At 37.6% G+C, this 26,742-nt stretch overlaps 1 protein-coding gene across 2 annotated transcripts in view; it reads right to left on the bottom strand.

Annotated features, from left to right (window-relative positions):
- Positions 1–26,742, bottom strand: part of STAG2 (STAG2 cohesin complex component) — a 67,856-nt gene that overhangs the window by 6,772 nt on the left and 34,342 nt on the right. For both annotated transcript variants that reach the window (XM_072334502.1, XM_072334503.1), the window contains exons 5-28: positions 25,818–25,914; positions 24,507–24,583; positions 23,623–23,827; positions 19,743–19,894; positions 17,776–17,849; positions 17,540–17,663; positions 16,336–16,434; positions 16,129–16,208; positions 15,509–15,616; positions 14,898–15,009; positions 13,946–14,063; positions 13,220–13,323; positions 12,631–12,723; positions 12,336–12,425; positions 11,365–11,568; positions 9,800–9,870; positions 9,360–9,447; positions 9,148–9,228; positions 6,589–6,681; positions 3,903–4,077; positions 3,389–3,528; positions 2,254–2,355; positions 1,042–1,190; positions 353–481 (exon numbers count right to left, since the gene is read on the bottom strand). In XM_072334502.1, coding sequence (XP_072190603.1) covers positions 353–481; positions 1,042–1,190; positions 2,254–2,355; positions 3,389–3,528; positions 3,903–4,077; positions 6,589–6,681; positions 9,148–9,228; positions 9,360–9,447; positions 9,800–9,870; positions 11,365–11,568; positions 12,336–12,425; positions 12,631–12,723; positions 13,220–13,323; positions 13,946–14,063; positions 14,898–15,009; positions 15,509–15,616; positions 16,129–16,208; positions 16,336–16,434; positions 17,540–17,663; positions 17,776–17,849; positions 19,743–19,894; positions 23,623–23,827; positions 24,507–24,583; positions 25,818–25,914 — 2,765 coding nt within the window. The remainder of the gene's footprint in view (positions 1–352; positions 482–1,041; positions 1,191–2,253; positions 2,356–3,388; positions 3,529–3,902; positions 4,078–6,588; positions 6,682–9,147; positions 9,229–9,359; positions 9,448–9,799; positions 9,871–11,364; positions 11,569–12,335; positions 12,426–12,630; positions 12,724–13,219; positions 13,324–13,945; positions 14,064–14,897; positions 15,010–15,508; positions 15,617–16,128; positions 16,209–16,335; positions 16,435–17,539; positions 17,664–17,775; positions 17,850–19,742; positions 19,895–23,622; positions 23,828–24,506; positions 24,584–25,817; positions 25,915–26,742) is intronic.

Genomic DNA, 26,742 nt, shown 5'->3' with positions numbered 1-26,742 from the left:
CTTTAAGTGGAAAAAATTAATTAGAAAGATGCAAATTACCCGCAACATGATGTTACTTTGTCAAGATAAGTAACTACTGACATCATCACCCAAGACTCCTCACCAATTTAACAAAAAAGCCTGGTAATGAGAAACTCAGAATACGATTTCTGTTCACCCACCACAAAGTGAGAAAACCAAAGTAAATACAATTTATCCTTCGTGATTATATTTGACTCCATCACTGTGGAGTTGTATTCACATTCCTGAGGTTCTATTTTAGGATACTGCAACACACACACACGTGCACGTTCAGATGCACACCTTTTATGGTTATCATTACAAATACTAACGATACCAAGGAAATACTTACACTGTCCTTTTGTCTTGTCTGAGAAGTTTGGAGGAAAACTCACTCAGAATATCAAGAAATGCCAAGTTCAGAGGTGGGTGGCTCTCACCTTGTGGATTAGGCTCCTTAAAGGCAAATTCTATGCCATCCCTAAGAAAACATTAAAAACAAGTTACATAAGGCACAAACTGTAGAAAAAGCTCTAAGCACCGGGTGCTATCAACACCGAACACTTTTTCCCTGTTTCAAGAAAGCAACCATTCAGTGTTTCCATGTTCTAGCAAAAAAAGGTGTGAACACAATTCATAATTGGAACATGGATGCACTCTCCCTGTCCTCATGTTTCTAACTCACATTTCAAGATTTCTGCATGTGGTAAGGATCGCCACCACTGAAAACGCCATGAATCAGTTTTTACTGTTATGAACAAGACATTAAAAATGCTTTTCCATGACAGCATCAATGCTGCTATAATTTACAGCCTCATACAACAACCCTGAAGAACAGAAACACTGTTTAACATTGGGTTTAATTCACAGCCAGAAACACAGTCACCACCTAAGTTGGAAATAGGTGATATATAAAATTAACACCTGTAGTGCTGATGCAGTTTGTATCAAACTAAGAGCATTAGACTAAAGAAAAATACTTCAGTCATGTTAGGCAAGAAGCGTTTACAAATGAGGAAGTAATACAAAGCACACAATTACTTGTGTAACATAGCAATAGCTTCTCTTGTTTTCAATTGATCCAGTCCAAATGTTAAAGCAAAACGTCGAGCAAGCTCCTTTATGCCGCTGAATGTCGGTGATGATCTGTCAAAATTATAACCATTTTCTTGAATCATTTCATTGAAAAGCTGTTTGAAATGAAAAAGGAGATTTTAATTTATTTTTAAAAAAAGATTATGACAAGTTTTGTACCAAACTTTATAAAGTTAAGTATCAGTAAAATATGTTCTTACAGCCTGGCACCCAAAACACAAACATGCAGGCTTAGGAAGGCTAAGATAAGGCTCCTCTTGTCTGAAATAAGCTTGGACAACGTGTGCATTTCAAGGATGCATCCTTGCTACATAATTTATTTTCTGTACATTTTCCATAAACTAGAATAACGAATGAAATAAAACAAAAGCAGACTTAGTTGACTTTGGACCACAACAACATGGTTGGTTTGTTTTTTTTTTGCTGTTGCAGTTCACTCCAACTCAGTTATTCCCCTTATCCACTATCGCTTTCAGTATTTCTTCTCTGCTCAGTTTTCTATTTTAATGCTAGCTTACATGTTTAAGGTGGTTTGGCTTTAGCAGCTTTTATTTGGTTGGTGGTTAGGTTGTGTGTTTTTACATTTGGAAGGTACCAAATATTGTTAAATATCTCCTCAATACTATAAGTAAGATTCAAGGAGATGGCTCACATGAGCAGATGAATCCAGCTCCTGACTGAATTTCTCAATGAATTTGCTCATTTACTGAAAAGAGCAGTAAAACATGATTCAATTTCAAATGCCTACCACGCATTAGAAGTACTGAACGACTAAGACTGGTTTTGAAGAGCGAAGGGAAGTGTAGCACAACACAGCATGAAAGTGTTTTGCCTTGTTAATCTGTTCACGAATTGGTTAACCAGGAATTTCACAACACACTTCTGAATTTGTGGCTTAAACTGTTGCTTTAGAGTAACAAGGTAACACACAGTTGCAATGTTTGGTATGTACAGGGCACTCCTAGACAACGTTTAGTAGGCACTGGAAAACCCAGACCAGTTTTTCAGATAGTTGCACAAAATGTGTTTCAATCTGAGCCTGTTTCTCCCTACCTTTCGTTAAGACTTTTTCATTAATATATCACCCAAGCTATTAAGCAACAATTCATGATATACTGTATGGAATTTCATGCATAAAATACTGAAAATCATTCTTACCTGCTGCAAGCTAAGAATAAGTGTTTTAGCACACTGGATTTTGTCTATCTGTCTTGTTTTACTCATCGTTTCTTTAATAATATCACCGTAGTCATTGTAATACTAGGAAAAAAATCACACAAAATAGGTTAACTTTTGATTTCAGTTGTAAACATTACATTTGAAAGAAGAATTCAGACACTTTGAAAAGAAGAAAAATACTACCATGTTCATGCTTGTACATGACATTATGGTTTAATGTCACCGGTCCTACTTTAGAGGTAGAATGACCTACTTGTTAATGACACATGTACACCTCCTTCAGGGTACGAGATTAGAATCTAATCTGTTTAGTAACTACTGTGACTCTGATGGGGAGGGGTTTATTTTGTTCTTTTGCTTAATGTAAGCACTTACAATAAACTTTATAGCAATTTTTTCCATTGAAGACAGCTGCCTGTTTATTTTCTGAAGTATTTAAGTCCAATGAAGACCCAATTATCTACTTAGTGATTCAAAATATATGTAGGGCACTCAGGCAAAAGCAGGCTGCCAAGATTTTAATTTTTTTTAATGTAATCACTAAGGAGCAAAGTTTTAACACGTTCATGAAATGAGAACTCATTGTGCAGCTGTGAATCTCAGGAGCTATGAAGGGATTTTATATTTAACAAAGACAGAAACAGACATAAGGTGCACACTCTTTACGGGGGGGGGGGGGGGGGAAGGGGAATAAAACTAGCAAATCAATTTTCTTTTCTCCTCCAAAAAATTCAACATTAAATTATTTCATGAAGTCAGACATAAAGTTTATCTCTCCGAGAAGATTCTTAAAATGCTTGATAAACTTCTAGCTGAAGTAAAAACAGACTATCAAATAGACACACTTAAGAAAATACATTTACTAGAAACAAAATAATTACCAGGCTTCCTTCTTCCCTCCCCACTGCTTACATAGGAACTGTGAAACCAACTCATCCATTTCTCCCCTCAAGGAGGAACAACTTTACTAGGCCTACAAACTGCTTTGGAGTTTTTGTAGACTTCATACTTTTAATCAGTTATCTCACAAGGAACAAATTAAATATCGATTTAAAAGTTCAGTTTCTGTACTTTAATACTTGTAAGAAGTATCACCACAAAGATTCAGAATTACCTTCATATATTGCTTGAAAATGTCTGCAGCAGTATTCATTTCCACCACAGTATATACAATGAGTTTGCAGAAAGCTGCAAGTAGATTTCTTCTTTTGTGCAATGCTTCAATTTTACTAGCTTCATCATCCTGCTGTCCATCTGGAAAGAGTTTGAAACATGAAAACTGCAGGATTTAAATTCTTCTAACTTAAGTATAATACAGAACAATGTGGTCAGGATTTAGAAAAATCACAGTTCTGACAGCCTTTAGTGCCTACTGACAAGTCTCTCTTCTTGAGACACGTAATACACTGGTGCCTATGAAACAAAATTTTTGTCGTTATTATCTTACACATCCCCAAAACATAAAATGCTTTAACAGTCTGTTGACATTTGGAAGTCCAACCTATCTCCGTGCTCATGCACAATAACCACTGCCAGAAGAAGAAAAAAAATTAACACTGGCAAATAAATGTATTAATTAATTAATTAGAAGGCAAATCACGTGAATGAAGCAGAAGTTTTGTACCAACCTGCACTATTATTATCATCATCCTGATCAATGAAGACATGATCTAAAATAAAACTGAGTAGCTCAGATTGCAGTGAAGAATCAGGAGTGTAAACAAGTGGTTCCAACATGTCACGTCCTCCTGTCATAATCTGATGGCTGAAGATCATCAACACGTCACACAGAATTGTGAAAGCCTATCAAAAGAAACTTTAGTAAATACTTGCTTGGAAAGTGGATTTAATTTACATTTATTTAAACAGAATAATGCATTTCCACTGATTCCAATGGCGCACACAGGCCTTTTAAGACCTAATCAACTAAAGAGGCCAACTGGAACTTAAAAGCATGAAGAACTCCTTACAGGAGGTAGCTCTATGTAGATTGGGTATCTAAATAAAGATGCTGCATGAACGAAGACAGCTAAATATCCAAGTATTTTAACAACAAAACACAAGGAGCCTGAAAACTTTCTGGTAGAAGAATGCTACATGAGAACTTTGGTGCATCAACCACAGAATAGTCGAGTTTTTGCTTTTTAAAATTGAATAGATAAATAAATACCTATTGATCACACTGGTAAAACATCTAGCACAAATGAGGCCGTTCAATCCTTTCAGATCCTCAGGTTCATCTTGCTTCCAAAAAAGGAACTAGCCTCTTTCACTTTGCTGGCAAACCTGTCCATCTGACACAGGATGTAAATGCCTGTACTACATCCCCAAGAAGTCTGAACAAACCCATACCCAGACTGACACTGTTGAGGACAATATATTGCTTCATGATGTACCTACCAACCTAATCTCTTTCACTTTAATGAACAGATCTGTTCTCAGACTCCTCAAAGAAAATACCATCACTTTCCCAGTCAAGGAAATAAATACATTCCTCTTGAAGTCCCGTTTCATAGGATTACAAGGGGAAAACACATGAGGTACACAACTGAGACAATTCTAATGTTGAGGGCATTCACCTTAGCTACACTGTCTTTTGAGTAGACCCACTGAGAGACTCAGAAATTTCTGTTACTCACACTTTCACACTCTACACCTCCTGATCTTGATACTAGATAACTCAGACCTTCAACATGCCTGTTCAGTTCCAGGAAGAAAGCATTCTTGTTACAGCAAGAGTTGCAAAGCTGCACTCCTGTGACAAAGCAGACCAGATTTTCAACTTCAAGCTCAACCAGGCTCTTATTACCTTTTGTGGCAAAAAGAGCTCTTGGCTATTTTGTGCTTTGTTTAAATCACAACTATATCCGGAAGAAAGTCTGGTTCTTCCTCATCCTGAGATGGTTTAAGTTTTAGCATTCGAACATTGTTCATGGCATTCACTTAGAATTAATCCTGCTATAAGAAATCCATGTACTTCAGTGGAACATGAAGCTCCTACAAAAGTTCTGACTAGGACACAGAACAAAAGACACCCAAGTCCCTGCAGCTGAATCCATTCTTTGACCCAGTTACCCTAAGAATTCAAGGCAAGTACTTTCTCAATATCTCAATTCCACTCAAAATGCAAGAAAAATGAAAACCAATTCCCCATCTCTATGCCTGTATTTTTCTTCAAAAAGCATAGACTTTTCTCTCCTACCCAAGGCACTACTTGCATGTATTAAACGCCTACAAACTTTATACCTACAGACTTAAATTTTTGCTAAAAACTCTTCCCAATGAAGGACAACTGTATGACCTGATAAAACAAAATGGCAATTCATTGGAACTGAAGCAATATCTCTATCTTTAGTCAATGGCTCAATTCTTTAGATCTTAAGTTCCAATCCCATCTTTTATGAGTGCTACATAATTGCTGAGGCTTCCACGCCCTTGATAGAATGGTCTCCGATTCTCTCTTAACTAATACCACCAACAGATCACTGTGCAAGTGTACCAACAGAAAGACCAAGAAAAACAAATGCTGTCTCTCAACAGTGAAATCCTTCAGGTTACAGGGCACACATGCATCCATAAACACATGCACTTTAACTATTCATCCTTTTTCTCCTGGTCCAGACAGACAAAATCCTGGAGCTATGAAGAACTGAAGAACACACTGTATGCAGCAACAAGAAACATTGCCCAGGTATGTCCCCACACGTTTAGAGTAAGAGAAGAAAAGCTGTTTTCTTTGTGGGTCTTGAGTACTCGAGGACGTACACACCATAGTTGAAATGTGGGAATACCAGGCATTCGAAGACAGAAGAAAGAGAGAAGAAAGAGATAACTTCTATCTTTTATACAGCTGTTCCTATCCCTTCCAACTCTGAGTCTATGAATCCACAAACTGCTCCAGTACAGATGCGTGTCATGACAACCAAGACTTCTGAGACAGAATACTCCCACCTGAATCACGAACTAAGAAGTTCATACAGCACATCTGCCTCCTCATTGTTTAAATGAAGTAAAAGCAGTAATTAAAAAAATAAAAACAAAACAAGGGCAGTTAATTAAAAAAAAAGAAACATACTTAATTAAAGTTTCTGCTTGCTAAACATACTAGAGAGAATATAAAGTTTAAGTTAGTTTACAAATTTCATGAAGGAGAACAAGTATGCAGTCCAGGGTATATATTCAGACCGAAAGAGCATTAAGCCAAGCATATGAGACATTCCCACACTGTTGCATACACTTGAAAAGGTTCTCTTGCTCATATTTTCACGTGACTTTTAACGTATCGTATTAGAAAACCTTAACGTTCTCACTCACCTGTTCCTTAACAGCAGTGTTTACATTGGTCAGGTAGTGTTGACAAATTTGACAGAACACTCTCATCTGCTTCTTCAGACGTAGAAGATCCTCCTTTAAAGAAAAGGATTTAATGTAATAGTTTTGCTTTTTCAATTTCATATTCACATGTAGTGTATGCACACCCACAGAGCACATCCATCATACACCTCGTACACACAGATTCCAGCTCATGTGGAACTGGGGAATTTACATTACAAACCAGCATTGGAGCAGACAAAGAAGGAATACCCCTGAGAAATGTAAAAACCTTTCATGCAATCTAAAAACAGACCAGGGCTCTCCCTTCAAGAAAACAGGTAACATGTTGGTACAGCGTGTCATTTAATCTCAGCAGGAGAAAGAAAAGCAACAGCTGCTTACTTTTTTATTCAAACAGACTCTTCTACTATGTTTTCAGAACACTTCCGCTGCATATAACCTTTTCTCTCAACATTTACCATTCACACTGCTATTCCCGTGTTAAGAGAACTACACACAGCAAAATATCCTTTCCTTTATACAAAAATATTCTTTGAAATTTTAATAAAAATCAAATTGCCTATACAGCTTTTATTTTAAGCAGCCTCTATTATGAAGGTAATCCTCATAGTCACCCTGTTCACAAAGAGCACGCAGTTTTTGTTGACGAACTAAAATCTTCAGGCACAGTACGTTTAGTCAATTCTGGGTCTGTGTTTCAAGTTCTTTGCAGTTATGTATCATTGACAGTGAAAAGAAGTCAACAGAACTTTTGTTTGTACCTGGTATATCTGGCAGCAGTCAAGCAGTTAAATACAATAAAATAGGTTTCACTTCTGAACTACAGTTATAAAAGCTTTAATTTACCAGATCTTATTATACAGAACCAGAAATTATTATTAATAGAAGTAATTTTTCAAGTAAGTTCTTTTCATTCCTGCTGAACAGTATGTGAAACTTCATTTTACTGCACAACAGCCAAGTGAAACTTCATTTCCAACACAACTCCTCACTATCTAGTTCAGCTGCTGTCTCTGGGTTTGCAGTAAAATCTTAATCCTTATTAGAAAAAATTCAGACTGCTGCTTCTATTAAAGAATAAGCTAATAAAGCTTCCAAATCCTTCACTCACTCAAGGAGTTCTCAACAGTGCAGGTATGCACTTCGTATCTGACATTCTGTTTTGCACATGTTAAGATTCTAAGCTCGTTAGCCAGCATATGTTGACCGATTTTTTTATTTGAAGGACTCTAATTACTGAGTCAGTAAGGCCACAATCACTCTTTGGATTAATAAAATCCTAACACAACTGGAAATACAAAGAAAAGATATCATGATCTTGCACAAATGTTCTGATACTAAAAAATAAAACATGTTAGCACAAGTTACATAGCATGCTACTTAACTCCTATTATCTACCCTATGCTCACACTAACACATTCTAACATCAAGAAGAGCAAAAATAAATACGTCTTCAGCATTAAAAAAACCCAAGGTACTGTAACAGTGAATTATTAATTTAAAAATACTATTTACTGATTGGATTTTCTTATTCCATCTCTGAAAAAAGATGCATAATCAGTAACTCCAGTAACAGAAAGTGCAGCTACAGTGTAAATTTCAGGTGTAAGAGAACAACATTCACCATTCCTACGGGGAGGTGATTTCCTATCACAAAAAAGAATGCTTATGGGCATTCAGAGCACAACCTTTTATTAAAATCATCTATATATGCACATATTTTAACAATTCAAAACAATTTAAAAAGATCATCAAAATGTTTTGGAACTCATCAAGCCTGTTAGAAAATAACCGGCTATCCAAAAACCATCTTCCTTTCATTACGCACTTCACAAAGCAAACCACCTCATCACTCTCTGCAAGCTGTGCTATCTAGTGGACAGAAGAAACCACAATCCCTCCTCCAAAATTTCCTCAACTGAAATTGGAAATACATTTGCCAGAGTTTTGTCCTCCAATTTTACTACAGATAGAATCTGAAACGACTCTCTTACTATTTCTGGAAGAAATTTCAAATGTAACTTAACTTTTTCATGTCTTCATTTAACACATTTAAAGGACTGGTGAAAAGCAACAAGGCATGACTGCAGCATACTGAGCAGTCAGCATACTGTGACAGCGTGCAAACCCTTGCTATCTCACAGGTTCTGTTTCTCACAGATTTGTCATCAATATTTTAGTCTGCAAACAAATTTCAACTACTCAGAGTAGTAAGACTACGGTGTTACTGGTGGTTGCCTACTCCTCCTTAGCACTACTACCATGCCAGACAAATAGGCATTCCATTTCTTTACTAAAATTACTTAAAATTCTATCAACTTAAACACAGTATGCTTCAGTAATAAAAACATAGTAATTTAAAGAAATTGTATGACTTAAACATCAAGCATTCTATTGCTGAGATGATGAATACTGAAGAACTCTATCTGTATTAAACAGCTCTGATTTTTAATCCATTCTATCACAGCAGCTCCCAACAGATGACACCACAGTTACATAAAAATGCTTGTTTACTAATACATCTGGAAAAGGGCATACCTTTGTGGAACTGCTTTCAGTAACTTTTGCTAGCTGCCAAAGGATTACATAATGAGTGCACTGAAGTGCATGAATAACAATCTGAAATCCAAAAGAAAACAATATATTAGATGAAAAAGGCCAGTTTAAAAAATAAAAATGAAAAAAAAAAAAAACCACAGCAACAAAAGCTATTTACTGCTGTTCCTAAAGAGCAGATTTTAGTTACAAACCTGTTCTGGCATGTCTCCATTTTCAATGCCAGTTTTCAGTAACTTGTAGTTGCAGCCAAACAAATCCCATCTTGATAGGTCATGGGCACTGGAAGCATTAGAAAGGAAGCAGAAATGTAAAACAAGCACCACTTCCGTAATTTAATTTTAGGTTAATAATTGCAAAAAGCTTAAGTTTTTTTAATATCTGTTTTTTATACATACATGCATACACACACACACACACAAAACATGTAGCCCCAATATGAAACAGAAGATTTCAGTTTTGTATTTCTTCTTATATTCAATAGATGTGACGTGTCCTACATGACACTCAACTTTCAGACTAAAAGAAACACAGGTTGCATAAAACTTAGAGCTATCAAATTTTATAACAAAAGCTACAACAAGCAAAATTACATAACGTGGATCCTGACAGATATTTGCAGAGTTCTACCTACTTGTGGAAAGCGGTGATTCTCTTCAATGTTGACAAGACCTGATAAGCATCATCTTCATCGGGTTCTTCCCCCTGTTTCAAAAACATATCGTATGAAATCCTAAACAAAGTACACTAAGCAAACTAGGGAAACTGAGAGAAAGAAATTAAAACTAATAATAGTGATAATATGGGAGGGATGGGGAGAGGAGAGTAAAAAGAACTGCATCTAAATTGTTTAACAACTCTGTGTTTTCAGAAGATGTGAAGAATTTGACAGAGAAGATAATGCATGGCATGCCCTAAACCGCAGGAAAAGCAATCAGCTTTTATGTTTAGAAATCAGGTATCAGAATAAGGAAAAATATGCTGGGGTGGCAGGGGGGAGGGGGAGGACTAGGAGGGGTACAAGAAAGAAGGAGAAAAGAAACTTAGGCTGCTTGAACACAACTCATAAAGTAGGTGTTTCCATTTTCTCCGAAGAATCCAGCAGAGGCCACTATCAGACAATAGATACTGGACTAGTTGGGCCATGGGTCAGTACCTCAATCTTACTTTAATCACAAAGTCTTAGAAAGTCTTTAAGAAGGAGGGATAAGGGAAGTGCTTTGTTCTAATTTCCCCAGAAGTTCTGACAAGCTTGTGCTTGAAGAGAACAAAGTAGCCAAAAGATAAAGTTCATGAAGGTATCTATTGAAATACACAGGATAAACTAAATGAAGTCATGGGAAACCCTCATCAGCATACCAGAAGTAACGCAAGACCCCTGTCTGTTACTGTTCTGCAGCCACACATTATCAAAGCAGTCGGTTTCACCAGTCCTACCAGAGCATTTGCCATTTTCCTGTTTGACATTTCATTTCCTTGCCTTACCCTGCTCTTTCTATCTGTCACAAACAGGCACACAACTGCATTACCAGGAGCATTCCCTCCTGAGCCCACATGGCACTCTGTGATTGTGGGGTGGAGTCCCAGTTCTGGCCAATGAGCAGGAGGGAAAGGAGCAAAGCTCAGCAAAAGTATGTCCACATCTGAGAGGTGTGGCCAAAAGTTAGCAAAGAAGCCTCCCATGCTCCTTATCATAGATGAGAAGGAGGAGAAACAAGTTATGGTTGAATGTCAGAGACCCACAGAGTCACAGTAAATAACATATCAGAAAATTATCTCTTCTAATTAGCACAGGGTAGGAACAAAATAATATTCTTAAGCTATTAAATGCATCTGCTCATAATTTGAGGAAGGCAGGGGGAATGTTTTCCAGAGATTTTGAGCTTTTAAGCTTTTACTGACAGCAATATGCAATCAGCACTAAGACTGGTGGCACCAGTACATCTGAAGAGAATTCCAGTATAACAACAAAGCTATGTATCTCAAAACCACAAGCTTAAAAGCCTGAGCATGAAAACTTCACACAATTTCACTCTTTATCTGAAATTTATCTCAAATTCCCGAAAGACACTTGTCCAAAATCAGATTCAAGAGTCACTATCCTGTTAAAAAGGAACAGTAGACTTGCATAGGAGGACAAACAAACATACTGGATGAATTTACAAGAGCAGGAAAAGCTGATGTTGTACATTAAAATACCTCTTGTAGGAAGTCTTCAAGAAGTCGATTAAATTTGTCTGCCAGCTCATCTATTAACTGACTTCTTGCAATATCAACCCTGTTAAAGATTGTGAACTCTTCGTTACAGAGAGCATGGTATGTTTTTGAACAGGCTTCCAAAACGTCTATGTCTGTGTGCTTCTCCACAATATCCCGGATTTGTCGCAGTAAGGCATCCAAATGCTGCAAGAAACAAGGAAAAGAAACATAAACACACGAACACTGTGACAACACATAATGCTTATGGAATTCTTAAAAGTAAGTTCATTTTGTTTCTATTCATTTCCCTCCTCTCAGAACTATGGTACAGATTAAAACTGTCCGAGAAACTTGGTGAAACTCTGAGGTAAATTCACAAGATAAAATGAAGTAGAATCCTGTCAAAGCCTAAAGATTTCATGTCTTTTTAGGAAACAATTAAAAATTTGCTGTTGTCGGTATGGGTTTATCTAACACTTCAATTTGCAATGACAACTAAACAACACCGAAGCACTTATCTCCCACCCACACCAAAATTCACACATGGTCTCAGAAGCTGTATAAATTAAGATTTAGTTACATAACACTCAGGCACAAGCACTGAAACCAACCTCACTTGTTTTTATATACCTCTCCTCACCCTGAATTGCTTACTGTTGCTCTATCACCTTTAGGCTACGCTGTCAACTAAGTATTTTATTCCTTTTTTGACCCCAGCGACTTCCAGTTACTTGCTTCTCAACTATGCAGCAAAACAGTGCATCTGAGAAGGAGAAAACAGAGACAAGAGCAGCTTAAGTTCAGGTCTTATCAGGTCTTATCCTCAATGAGGGTTTCAATAAAGCAAGTCACAATAAAGAAAGCTGCACCTACAGTAGTGACTGAATTTCAAGTGAGAAAACCTAAATTCTCTCTTTTCATAGTGCCTTTTTCAGCCCTTTTGTGTGACTTGTTCTCGAACATTAGCTTACCTTTTCTAGTCGCCCTGTTGTATAAATTTCCAAGTCAAAATACTGTGGCAACTGCAGCAAGTTGGTGACTTTTTCAGCATCTACAGAATACTGTAAGATTGATGAGGAAAAAGGAAGTTTAAATGAAACAATCTTGGGACATAATACCACACAATTAACCACAGACCAATAGAATATTAGTAAAAACTAACAGGAAGAAATGAAGAGTTGTGTAACTCATACAGTTAATTACAGAAGCTGCTCCTGTTTATCATTTTAACAAGAGCCCAACAGCCAGAGATGGAATTAAACTTACCTTTGCTAACAACTGTGGAAGAGCCACTGCGAAAAGTTCTGTAATTTTCGTTCTGTCATCCAACTGGGTTTTCTTTTCCTTCGCTGTCAGCACCTAAAATATCGGCATTGTTAGAAAATGACAACCCACAGCTCTGGAGCAAATTTTCACTGCCATTAAAGAAATGACAACCAAATACATTAACCTCATATGATCACAGAAAAGCCAATTGGTTGTACTGTGTTCCCTTCAAAGAGGTTGTGAAATATATTCCCTCTCCCTTATTTTGCTCTTTAAAATTGAAAAGCTTTGTAGCTTTTCCAAATACTGAGTTTGGTCTCTTTCCAGCCAACACTTCCTTTAAAATTAATTCTGTATCTTTAATAATGAAAACAAATACAGTAGCCCAAACAACATTAAACACGTGCTACAGTCATGAAAAAATGAATGAGCCATGGCTGTCAGACACCGGAGGCTGCAGTGACAAACTCAGTTTCTGAATTCAGTCCCCTCCGTATCAACAGCCTAAAGCCTTCTCCTTCTTCCCACACAGTACCCCCCCCACACAGCCACTTGCACATTTCTAGATAAGTAGGATTTTGGCTCCTACCCTTTTCCCCGTTCCTCTTCCCACAGGAGGATGACATTCAGCCGCTTGCCGAATGGTACAAAGCATTATTTCAATCAGTGCACTCTCCTGCCTATCTGTTAAAGCTGAAATTTCAAGAAACAGACGTTAAAAATAAATAAGGCATTTAGGCCAATAGCTCGATTACAGCTGGGGACGGGGGAATGGAGAACATAAGCACATTACAGAAAAGAGCAGGAAAATATTTGAAATTGAGAGAATATGAACTGAATATCAAGTTTCACAATAATTTTAGTTCCTCTTTGTTATTCACAGGTCCATTTAATAGTATGTACGAATTACAGAATTGTCTCACGTGGTCTTTATTTTTATGCTTGCTTTTACCGTCATTAAAGAAATAACAGTGTTTTCCCATATGGTGGCTTTCTTATCCAATAAAAGAACTAGTTTCACAAGCAGCTTGATTAGTCAAATGCTGCAAGTACAACCTGAACCTGTGGAACAACAGCAGAACTGGACAATGCATGTCTATTCCATTCCCTCATTTTTCTGTCTTTTCTTTCTTCCCCCCCAGAAGTGATCTCTTTCTACTCCTGCTCAAATTTCATAATTAGTGATTTATTACAGTCATTCAAGAACAGAAAATATACGGGGACCTAGATGAAAAAAAAATCTTAAGTTTTTTATAAATCACAACTATCAGAAACGACATTGCAATATACAGAAAGTTCTACTAAAATCTCTTACGTTCTTCTCCATTGAGAGGTTCCTCCAACAGAAGACTGTTCATACATTCCCAGTCTTTCAAGAGATCTGTTGCGCAGTCCCACATGCTGTCCACCAAATAAGCAGCATGTTCATGCAACTGAAATGAGAACAATAAAACATTTTTTTTTATCAGCAATAAAGTTCATTACATAAGTTGCTATAATAGAAGGATTTTTTTTCCTTGCTGGCTTTTGACTCTGGCAAAACCAAACAAAACCAGAAAACTTCGTGAGTTTTCTGGTTCAGCAGAAGCCTGTCTTCCTGAATTAATTTAAGAGATGAATCCAGATCAGTTATTACAAAGAATGAAGTGCTGCAGAATCTGTATAAATCTGGTAGGGCTTTTTGTGTTTGTTGTTGTTTAGTCAGCTGATGGGTTTTGCTTGCTTTTCTTTTCTTGTTTGACCTTTATTGAGTTCTGTCCTCATGAGTACGCTGCAAAGCCATCAGTCTATAGTTCCTGAAATGAGGTAAGCAGCACTGGTTGTGTGGCCAGTTTTTGGACCCTACAGAGTGATCCTGAGAAACAGCAAACAAACTAAATTCCTTCATCAAAAGGACATCCTCAGCACCATTATAGAATCAGGTGCTCAGTATGCTTGATCATTTCATGCTTCTGAAAGTTTTTTTCCTCCACAAAAATTCCTAAATCACAATCTCTTTCCAGCTGGATGACATAACGGAGAATGGTAGGGAGGAGTATTCTTTCAGAGGAGAGCTCACAGCCCTCATAACTACATACTTAGCAGATCCTTCATGTAAACATAACCCAAACAGTCTTATGTCCTCCAGACTGCCCAAGCAATAGAGGAAAATTAGGACGGATTAACAGCTAGTAACCAACAGGGGCAGATGGAGGGAAGAAAAAAGCAAAATAAAAACCAAACCAAACCAAACAAACAAAAAAAGCCATCCATACAATTCAACTTACTTCGCTTTCCAAAAAGAAAAACACTAACGTCTTCACAAGATTAGCATTTGGACTTTGTCTTCCCCTTCTTTTAAGTATTCCATCATCTTCAGGATCTCTGCGGCTGAAAAGCCTGAAAAAAAGAATTATTTCAAGATAAATTTCTTCTTCATTGCCCTTGCCATGGTCAAGTCACATTTAGATATTGTTTTTACAGATGGGCATATCTTCTCTTACTGTGAAGCTCTAGGCTTTATTTTGAAAGCAAGTGATGTGGTATAAATGTAATTTGAACAACCTTATATTTGCTGAGCTGGTATTTCACTGACAGCTTCCTGTGGAACATGCAATTATAAAAAAAACACTTCACAAACATCAGTGATAATTGCAGATGCTTGAGGTCTCAGGCTCCCTTTTAGCAAAGTATATTTACTGAACCTGCTACTGAAAGTAGCACAGAAACAGTACATGAAGACATGAAAAGTACTAGATGAAAAGTCTGGTTCTCTTAAATATTTAATCTGGGTGTTTATCACTCACTTTTTCTTAGTTGAAGCTAATCATAATGCTAGTATTAACACACACACTAGAATCCAGAAGAACAAGTAAGTAAATATAATTTCCCCTCTTACTTTTTATAAAGAAACTCCCCTGCGGCAACTGCTACTGGCCGATGAGCTGAATAAACCAGATGGTAGACATTTTCACAGTCTTCTGCAGTCAGAACTTCTTCACTACTCCTAGGAGTGAGGATGGGAGGAAGGAAAGAAAAAAAGACTGGCTCAAGAAAATACGAACTCCAGCAATGGGAGATAGAAATAAAGAGAATCTAAACCTCTGCCTTCAAACTAGCATTCTAAAAGTAAAAACAGGGTAACTTAGTTTCATTGTCGTCCTACACAAAAGTTACCAAAACAGTAAGAGAACTTGGTAGGTCCTTATGCTCAGAGTTCAACTACTGCTCAGGAGACACTGTATTTCTTCAGTTCAAGTCTTCCACAATAGCTCCTAACTCACAAGGCTCAGTTCTACATTTCTAGCCCTTACGCATTTTTAACTGTGATGGGTAAGTAACAGAACTCTCCTGGCCAGATTACTTTCATAATTCTTCATTGTTCTAGTGTAAAAAAACAGACTATCTCTAGATTTCAGGTTATCAAAGTTCTGTCAAGGTACCGTCCTTGCCCAGAGACAGAAGAAATGCTTTCATGTTTTAATATTTGCTATAGGTCAGGTGAAGAGATATACTTACTGTAAAACAAGAGTGAGTAATTTTATTGCTTGGACTGCAACATCATATTCTTTGTCAAGAGTCATAGACACAATTCTATCCTAAGAACACAAAAGAAGAGATTTTGAGAAAAGAAAGGAAATACAACTTAAAAAAAAAACAAAAACAAACAAACAAACAAACAAACAAAACTTTTGGATGTTCTTAAAAATATGAAGTCACACTAACCTTGAATCGACTGGTGAAGAGTTCCAATTTGGAATTAAGCTCTTTATTATAGTAAAGCCCTTGCAGAGCAGTTAGGCATTTCAGTCTTACTTCCCCTTGCTAAAACAGAATTTTAAGAACTGGATTAAAAGTCACATAGACGATGCGATCTTCAGATCATACAAGACAAGTTTCTTTAGCCATCCAAATTCATTCAAAAACTGAATACTGGCAAGATACGCTACTGAAAACTGTATTAATGGCATAAGAATGTCCTTTTTCATTTTAAGTGAAGAAAAAAAAATAATGTCTCATTGTTGTTGATATTATTTATGTCAAGGTACACTTCTTTCATTCTCTAACAATGAATTTTAAATGCTTAAGACATTTTAGAAGTGAAATTCCACATTATTCCTTTCACTTAACTACAACAGGAAACATCTACAGTATTAACAACCACCTCTTGTGAGATCTGAGCTACCAAATAGATAGAGGGACAAGTATTCCTCCCAAAACGTACAGATACAGATGCACTTTGCAAAGGTCTAGGACAAAGGACTCCACACAGCTTCTTAGCACTCCACTGCCAAGAGTTACCATTGTTTCCATGCCAAGCCCACAAACAACATGGGTGAGAATCCCACATTCACTTCACTTCAAGTTCAGTAGCTTGAAGAGAATCTCCACTAGAGTACCTGCAGCAATCTGCTGACTCTACAATAAATCAATTCGGTGATCAATGATCATTCATAAGCTATGACCTTTGACCATTCCAAGTGGAGAATAATCCCCAGCTTGCAGGTAACAGCCTGAGGCAATTAAGCACCAAAGAGGACTTATTTTCACATGTTTTTAAAAATTATATGAAGATGTTAAAAAAGATTATTAATTTGGCCAAACAGAGAAACAGCCTGGTTATTTGTCTGGATTATTCCATATGAAATGCATACAATATAAATAGTTCTACAAAACAGAAGCCTGCATCAGCAAAAAAATAAATAACTAGATACAGAGAAAAGGCCATTTCCTTACAAATCTGTACACACTCTCTAAAACCATTCAAACCTTACACGTATTTTATATGTATCTTAAACACCAGTGCTAGCAAATGGCTAGCAGTAACTGATTAGAATAGCTGAGATCAGAATCCAGTTTGGCAGGATCAACAATCAAAATGTGGACTTTATGGCTGATGATTTTGTTCCTTATCCTTAGGGCAGCTCACCTTATCATGCATAGTCCACCCTACATATTTTAAGTAGCTGTCATTGAGAAAGGCGTCGCTGTACATCTTCATCCATATTCCAATTTCTTCAATACAGATAGCTCTGATTTCAGCAATTGCATCACTGCAGAAACACAAAAGGCAATAGAAGCAAGAAGATCAATAATTAGAATTAACTTATCACCAGCTTGTAAACTGGATTAATGAAGCTAAAAAATACTTAAGAAACAACTTACCGGTATCTATGCACAAAAACACCTTTAAATATTGCATTCATCATGTTCTCTATTTCATCCTGATTTTCCTGAAGCTGAAAAAATGAACAGAGCATATGAACATTGAGCACCACTTTTACAGTTTGTTTGGGTAGTGCTGCATCCAGACAAACCAAACTAAGTTATCATTTACAAGTACAACTATTAACTTCTCTCCTGAAATATAAATCTGAATAAAGTAAAATATTGCAGAAAAATAATTTCAAGAATATGGAGCAGCAGGAAAAAAAAAAGCACAAACAATATAAAAATGCAGAGCTGAAAAATAATGTAAGAGACAAATTCAGTCTCAATGCAAGCAAACAAGAAGTGGAATAATGATGCATATAGTGTTTGCAAATAAAAGTTGTACTGCTTTAGAAGTATAGGGAAGTCAGTTAAGAGATGCAAAAATAACTAAATATTGTTGGAAGACAAGAATCTTATTTTTGCAGTTTGAACTACAAAGGTGGGACAGAATAAGTCAATGTAAATCAGAGTAGCTGAAGACTGGGGAAGCAGGCATTCCAGTAGGGCAGATTAAAACAAACATAAAAAGCCAACAAACCACCACCAACAAAGAGAACTAAATAAACAGTGACATGACATTACCCAGTCTGAATACTGGAGTGGATGGGTAGGTGTTACAGAAGGTAAAGGACCTCTCCTACAGAATTTTACACAAACAACAAGAACCAACATTTTCACAGTATTACAAGATTTTTAAACTGGAAGCAAAGAAGCAACAATAAAGAAGCAGCAGAAGAAAAAGACTAACTAACCAACATATCTTACATGCTGTGAGTCTAAATCTAATAACATCTGTTCTCTAAGTTGGAGAGAGAACACATGTTTAAATGAAAGACACAAAAGGAATCAAAGAACACGATGCATTCACCAGATATGGCCAACTTATGTTTGATGCAACAAACAAAAAGTGAACATCAATGCTGCTTAGAAGATTATTTTCATTTTGTGCAAGCAATCCAAAAAATGCCAACCAAAGCTAGAAAAGGTGGAAAGGAATCCTAACAGCCAATATACAAAAGAAAAACTGATATTCCCAAAAAGTCTCATTTCACACCACTGCCGTCATCTGTGTATTGTGGATTACATATAAGCGGACTGGTCCAACACACACATCTAGCAGGCTACATTTAATGGTGTTTCTTGGGTATTTAAAAAGTCAGTCCCAAACAGACAGGCATTTGGGAGAGATAACATGAAACTGTTTCAAGGCAGTAAAAACACAAGTGACAGCACAACAAGCTGAAGAGCAAAGGAGAGATGCTTTTCCTTTGATCATCAGAAAGTTAATTCTAAAAAGAAAAAAAGAAAAAAAAGCCCATTCCCCAGAAATTAAAAACTAAAAGCTGAAAGAGCTAGAGCTTTCAGCAGGACAGCACTGTCAGCAATGAATCAGCAAATCCCTTACATGCAGAAAGAAAGAAAATAAAGGTAGGTTGCATTTCAACTTGTTTGGTGTAGAAGGCAGGACTCTGTCAGAAGCCCTATAACGTGATTTCTAATAAGACTGATGTTGATTTCATAAGAGAAGTATTTCACATCAAGATCGTCAGGTTTTTCTCCAGAAGCCAAAGAACAGTCCGTGCATGGTAATCTCTGTTACATCTTTCAGGAAACTCATCAAGGAACGTAACAAATCTTGTCCATTACCAACCGCATTCTCCCTCGCTACCTTTCCTAAGTTGGCACTGTCTGAATTGCACCTCTTTCTACAGAAAAACAGAATGGAAGAAGCATCTTTCAAAGTAATTAAGTTTTTCAAATGAAACAAATTAAAGGAGACAGAGAGAATAATAACTACCTTGACAGAAACAAACAGACCAAAAAAAAACCAACACAAGTCCCAGGGCAGAAATAATTACTTAGCAGCATTTGTCCTCCAGCAGTCACAAAGCACTCCAGCAAGAGAAAATTGCACTAACCTCCTTTCTTTTCTGTAGTAAGAGCTCCAGCCTATCATTAGCACGCTTCCCAATGATTTTATTTCGTTCTGCTTCATACTGCCGTTGTGTGTTGTCCATGTTAATACTAAGATTTAACGCCACATTCACTAAAGCAGTCATCAGCTTCATAGCTACAAAAAAGCAGAGGAAAGGGCCTGACCTATGATGGATGTCAGACGAACACCCGGATACCTCCTCCTGTCATCAATTTCTGCATTTACAAAAGTATTCACTGTAGGGCTGTTTATTGATAAGCAAACTTTAGGACCTGAGCACTGTTTATGCAGCACCAATCCTTTAAATTGTCATGCACCGTTACTTACCAACACAATGGATAAAATAATGATATTATGTTACTTTCTTTGCATCAATTTTTTAACACTAACAACATTATTACGGAACTGATATACAGGACATGCATCCCCAAAACACAGGCAAAATACAGGATTTACAAACGCTGTCCAAGAAACATTAAAATGATTCCACTATTAGAGTCAGTTAATAGACTCACGTTACCCCATCATTCAGTCTCAAACACAGAGCTCTTTCCCTTCAAAAGGAAACATTTTAGACAACTAATCAAACCACACTGCACCACTCTTTTCTCATAGTTTAATTTTAATGAGACAACTTTTATCTTCATTTATGTGCATAAGTTCCAAAAGGATGTTAGGCAATTAGAGGAAAGAAAATGGACCACAATGTAAAAAGTTTGAGTTTGGTGGGTTTATTTGTGTGTGTTTTTATCTGAATCATTTCCCTGAAAAATAATTCAGGCCAACTTGGCCACCTCCTTATTTATGGAGTAGCCATTAGTAAATTCATTTTTCCTATCACCTTTTTAACTCTAAGGCCAAAACAGGTTTACAATGCAGGGCACAGACAGAATGTTACTGGAGTACATCTCACTTGCAGAAAGCTAACATACTGATACAAAGACATGCTGATGTTCCTAAATGTCCTCATACAATGCAACAAGAACATCAAGATGAAAAGGAGCAGTCTGAGCTAATCCTATAAGCCAAAATTACTGCAAACAGCACAGATCCATAGGGCCATATGGATGGCACCCTAGAGTGCTGAGGGAGTTGGCAGATGTAGTTGTCAAGCCACTCTCCATCATCCTTCAACAGTCCTGGCTAACTGAGGAGATCCTGATGGACTGGTGAGTGGCAAATGTGACACCCATCTTCAAAAAGGGCTGGAAAGATGATCCTGGTAGCTATAGACCTATCAGCCTCACCTTGGTGGCAGGGAAGGTTATGGAATGGACATTCTTGAGAGCCATCACGAATCAGTTAAAGGTCAACCAGGGAATCAGGCCCAGTCAGCACAGGTTCATGAATGGTAAATCCTGCTTGACAAATCTGACTTCATTCTATGACAAGGCGACCCGCTTAGTGGATGAAGGTAAGGCTGCTGATGTGCTCTACCTCAACTTTAGTAAAGCCTTTGATATTGTCCCCCAGAATATCCTCATGGAGAAACTAGCTGCCCATGGTTTGGAGGGGCATATGTTCCACTGGATAAAATACTGGCTGGGTGGACAGGCCCAAAGAGTTGTGATCAATGGAGTTAAATCCAGCTGGCAGCTAGTCATGAGTGGCACCCCCCAGGGCTCGGTGCTGGGGCCACTCCTATTCAACATCTTTATTGATGATCTTGATGAGGGTACTGAGTGCACCCTTGCGAAGTTCATGGCTGACACTAAGTTGGGAGGGAGTGTTGATCTGCCTGAAGATAGCAAAGAACTACAGAATGACCTGGATAGACTGGATTGATGGGCAGATGCAAACTATATGAGTATCAATAGGTCTAAATGAGGCCCTGCACTTTGGTCATAGCAACCCCAGGCAACCCTACAGGCTTGGAGAGGAGTGGCTGGAAAGCTGCCTTATGTAAAGGGACTTTGGTGTACTAACAGACAGTCTGCTGAATATGAGCCAGCAGTGCGCCCAGGTGGCCAAGAAGGCCAATGGCATCCTGGACTGTATCAGGAGTGGTGTGGTGAGCAGGACTAGGGAAGTCATCCTGCCCCTGTACTCAGCACTGCTGAGGCCCCACCTCAAATACACTGCTCAGTTTTGGGCACCTCAGTACAGAAAGAAAGGACATTGAGGTGCTGGAGCAGGTCCAAAGAAGGGCAACAAGACTGGTGAATAGCTTGGAGAATATACCCTATGAGGAGCAACTGAAGGAACTGAGACTGTTTAGTCTGGCAAAAAAGAGGCTGAGGGGAGACCTTATTGCTCTTTTCCAGTACCTGAAAGATGACTGCAGTGAGCATGGGGTTGGTCTCTTCTGGTGACAAGTAACAGGATGAAGGAAAATGGTTTCAAATAGTGCTAGGGGAAGTTTAGGTTCGCTATCAGGAAAAGCTTCCTTAAAGAAAAGGTGGTAAAGCACTGGAACTGGCTCCCCAGGGAGGTGGCTGAGTCACCATCCCTGCATGTGTTTAAAAACTGTTTGGATGTGGTGCTCAGGGATATGATATAGCAGTGGGTTGTTAGAGTTAGTGTAGTATGGTTGGGCTGCAGTTGGACTTGATGACCTCGATGGTCTTTTCCAATCTGAAAAATTCTATGATTCTGTGGTTTAGTGGTGGGTTGTTATTAGTGTAGCGTGGTTTGGTTGAGATTGAATTTGATGATCTAGGCTTTTTTTCTAACCTGAGCAATTCTATGATTCCATGAAATACGAAAAAGGACTTTGTTGGCTGCCTCTATCCCACTTAAAACCCAATCACCAAGAGTACAAGCTGTGACACACTGCAGGTGTACTGCAGAAATCACTATGCACTGTAAGTAGAATTGACCACTGACGTGAACAAATGCAAAAATCACTGTGAGACAGAAACTGACATGCAACTGAGTAACTTCAGCAACTTTTATTCATGCACAACTCAAGTTTTAGAATGTAGTAAAACCTTGTTTCTGAAGAATCAAAATTCCTATTTGCCATATGGTACAACAGTTAAATCAATGGTACAGCAGAATCAGCTTATTCTCTTTCAATAAAAGGTTTTATTCCTCCCTCTAAAATAAAGGCCTTGGCTATTGGGAATCTCAGAGCAGCAGCCTAATGTGCAGTGTTCTAATGTACATTCCGCACAGACGGTTTTTCATTTCATTAAGTGGAGCATCTGACCAGCCACCTGCAGCTGAAGTCAGAGATAATGTCAGCCAGCTCCAGCAAACCAACAAGAACTACTCCTAGTGCAGCACTACGAACTAGTCCAATCACCTCAAAATTGCTGCAATAAATCCTCATGCGGTCAGACTGCTGCACAATGCCATCCAAGGCTCTTCTTCCTTATCCTATGCAGGCTGCTTATCATGGAAAGTTTTAAATAAATACGCCATACTCAAACCACATCAAGGATGAACTTAAATATATCAAGTAAACAGAGAAACTTGATGGCCGTTTCACTGATTATCAATTCTTTATAATTATTTCTAATGTAACAAATAGAAACGTTACTGTCAATTACAAGGCCTCAATACAAAGCACAATTTAAATTTGTAGTAAAAACTGCATTCAATTTATAATATGACTCTGGTTTGCCTTAACTCAGAGCACGTACAAGTTCAGTTGCATTTTGAACAGTTGGTATTTGCTTTTGCTAATAGACCTAAAGCTAACAGAATTAAACACGAGGCAGCTGGTAAGGAACTTCTTAAATAATTCAGTAATTTGCAGTAATGTACTGAAAGCTGTACCAAAACTAGCTGCATTAGAGACGTGTATCATACAAAGGAACATGAGTTGAACGCTGAAGATCAAAACATTCAACAATTTCTTCCTGTGCAACACAAGACATAACATGAAAGCAGTACACAGATAAATAAAGTTAACTGACCTGCCAGCGTGCTAGTGTGCCGAAACGCTCTGACTTGTGAGTCTGACAGCCCCGTGAGCAGTGAAATGACAGTATCCATCATATATTCATCATATATGATGCTATATTGACATTGTCGGACGAGTACTCCAATGAACTCACAAAAACTGGATTTAAACTTCTTCCACTGGGGACCAGCCATAGTTAGAGGATAATCTCCACTGTCCTATTAAAAAACAAACAGAGATACAAACATGAAACTCTTTCAAAAGTCTTATAAGTTGATTTTAAATGAAGATTCAAAAGACATGAGGAAAACGTAAGAGCTGAAATCTCCAAATAATCTCATTTCATTAACAAGCATCTACCATAATTTACAGCTCAGGTTTGTTATATGCAGAGACAACATTCTGGAAGTCCTACAGTAAATACTGCAAAATAAGCAAAAAGGCTACAGTTCCCAAGAAGCACAAAGTATTGAAGTCTTTAACGGGAGACATGACCAAATTAAAATGTCCACCACTTACAGACTAATGGGCACACTGAAATAAGTCTAGCAAACATTTCACAAGTTCCTTAAAAAAACCCTTTAAGGGCCTCACATACGCAGGGAGGTGTGGAAGAGATGAGAGGAAGCATTTCATAATGCCCCACAGCAATGAGAGTTCCCACTTTTCTTCAACTGAGAAGCGGATACTGATTTCTTAAACCAATAATAAGCCAGCTTATATAAACAAAGAGCCTTCACTGAACTCGTAGGACTAAGAAATACAATTTTCATTCATGAGGTTTTGACATTTTGTTGCTTGTTCTTACACCTGAAAGAAACCTGCAGCACCGCGATCCAGTAAGATTAGGACAGGTTAAAAAACAAATACACATTCTCAGCACTTTTATTAAATTACCTCATCAAATTCTTCTGTCATTTTTCGGATTATTTCAGAATTCTGCATGTGTCGGAACATCTCTGCTGTAACAACTCCTGCAATTTAGATATTAGGTTATTAACACTTGAACTGAACGGGGCAGAAGGCAGATGATGCATCTCCTGCTATGATCAATTTTCACCCAATCTACAGATTATGGGTATTTTTTTCAGTGATGGTGGTTTTGACTTGATTGCAGGGATTTGTTGTTGGTTGGTTTGTTTTTTAAAATAAATAGTCTTCAATTTAGCATCTGCAAGAAGAGAGGAATGCCAGCAGTTTTCTTGCCGCTACATACAGTGAGTGCAGACTAAAGTTTGCTCATTCATTCATATTCAGAAGTCGAGGAAATGTGCACCAGCCCTCTTAATCAGCTGGCAGATTATAATAATCTGAAGCGATCTTTTTGGATTGAAGATTCTAAATGGTATCAGACAATTTTGAACAGTTCCATTGCTATCTACTACCTTCTGCACTATAATAAAATCAGCGATTTCATGAAATTCCTATTTCTCTTAGCCTCAAATTACTAGAGTGCAAAGGGTTGTATTAAAAAAAAAATCTCCTGAAGTTTACTGCAACTGTACTGCAAAATCCATGACAAGTATCATCTCAGATAGTAACAACAGATTCTGTCATTTTGTCTGGGAACAATAATCAAAAAGTCACCGCTCTTGAAAGTGCAACTAACATCTCTGAGTAATGCTGTAAGCTTTCTGGAGATTTATACATGTAAAAGTTTATCAGGAGACACCTGAGCAGAGCAAACTACATCCAGTCACACTTGATACTCAAGAGCAGTGACATCGCAGAGTTAAGTTACCTTCTCAACTTCTAAAGGAGGTAAGAGGGAAAAGAATGGAGGACATAGATTAGAGGAAAGAAAACCAGAAGCTCCCAAGCATAAGAAAAATGGAAATACAATCTATTGTAGACAGACTACCATGACGCTGTCCATAATATCTCACACTTTAAACACTTCTAAAAGGCTCACTGACAGGAAATAACTAAATACAAACCACAGTTTCAAGAGTAAGCAAGTTAAGTTTACCAACACTAAAAAACAGACCGTTTTCTGAAATAATACATCTGAAATAATGAAAGATGTAGGAAGTATTCAGTACCATGACTCCATTCTCTCCAGTGTGAATGCAGATTAAACCTTTTGTATTTGAAAGTACTTCTGTAATACTTCTAAACCTTTTCCTCCCCCAGTTCCCAACTATAGCCTACAAACAGATAATCAAACAACACATAAGGAGCATATAAAGTAACATTTCAGTATCTTACCTTTGCAACCCGAACACTGAATAAAAAAATTGATGAGATCAAGAAGTGCTATATCCCTGTCATGTTTGTATGACTCTATCCAGTCATCCACTACAGACTGAAAACAAAACAATATAAAGGCATTGTTTAGTTTTTATTAATTAAACAGTTGGTATTATGTAAGTACTTTCTGTAAGGGATTCTTGGTCCTTTTAAGAACAGCTGGAACCTCTGCATTAGTTTTTTTGGCTGATGCAGAACAAAATGCTTGAACAACTTTTTACTCATAGAGCATCACTTTACCAAAAAACAATAATAATTATGTCATCCATAAACATAAACAGGCACAAAAGCGACACCTGGACAGAAAGCAGAGGAATACCCTATAGTATCCTCATTTTTTCAAAGAAGAGAGGAAGAATAACAAGTAGTCTTTTACAGAAGCAGAATTTTTTTGTTTGCTCGTTCTTTTCTAACTGGTAAAGTTCTCTGAAGATACTACTGTGGTGTTCAGTTCCAGCAACTGCAACTCCTTATGCTCCTCCTAAATGTTGCCCCTATGATGAATTGCGTTCCACGCATATGAGCTGTAACAGAATGCACAGCACTGCTCTATGCTGCATGGGCATTAACTGCTCTGTGTTAACTAAAACCAAAGCGTAACAGCTGGTAAAACTGAAAAAGCAACAGAACTGTTCTACTACAAAACCTTCAAGGGAAGTAAATTAGCAGGAAATATGCAATAATGGTTACATGTGAGAAGATTTCATGCACAATCATCTTTAAATCATTTGTGCACATAATACGAACTGTTTACTGCAGAAATACATAAAAGACGGAGTGTACCACTTATTTATTAACACAAGCATGAGAGAATCACTTCATACCCTGCCCTAAAACCTAGAGCCTGGAACAGGAGTCTGCAAGTCCCAAGGGGACTGTGCAC

This window comes from Excalfactoria chinensis, chromosome 4, assembly GCF_039878825.1.
Source record: "Excalfactoria chinensis isolate bCotChi1 chromosome 4, bCotChi1.hap2, whole genome shotgun sequence".
Classification (NCBI taxonomy): domain Eukaryota; kingdom Metazoa; phylum Chordata; class Aves; order Galliformes; family Phasianidae; genus Excalfactoria; species Excalfactoria chinensis.
Note: the sequence above shows the minus strand (reverse complement) of the source record. Positions and strands in the feature narration are given on the sequence as shown.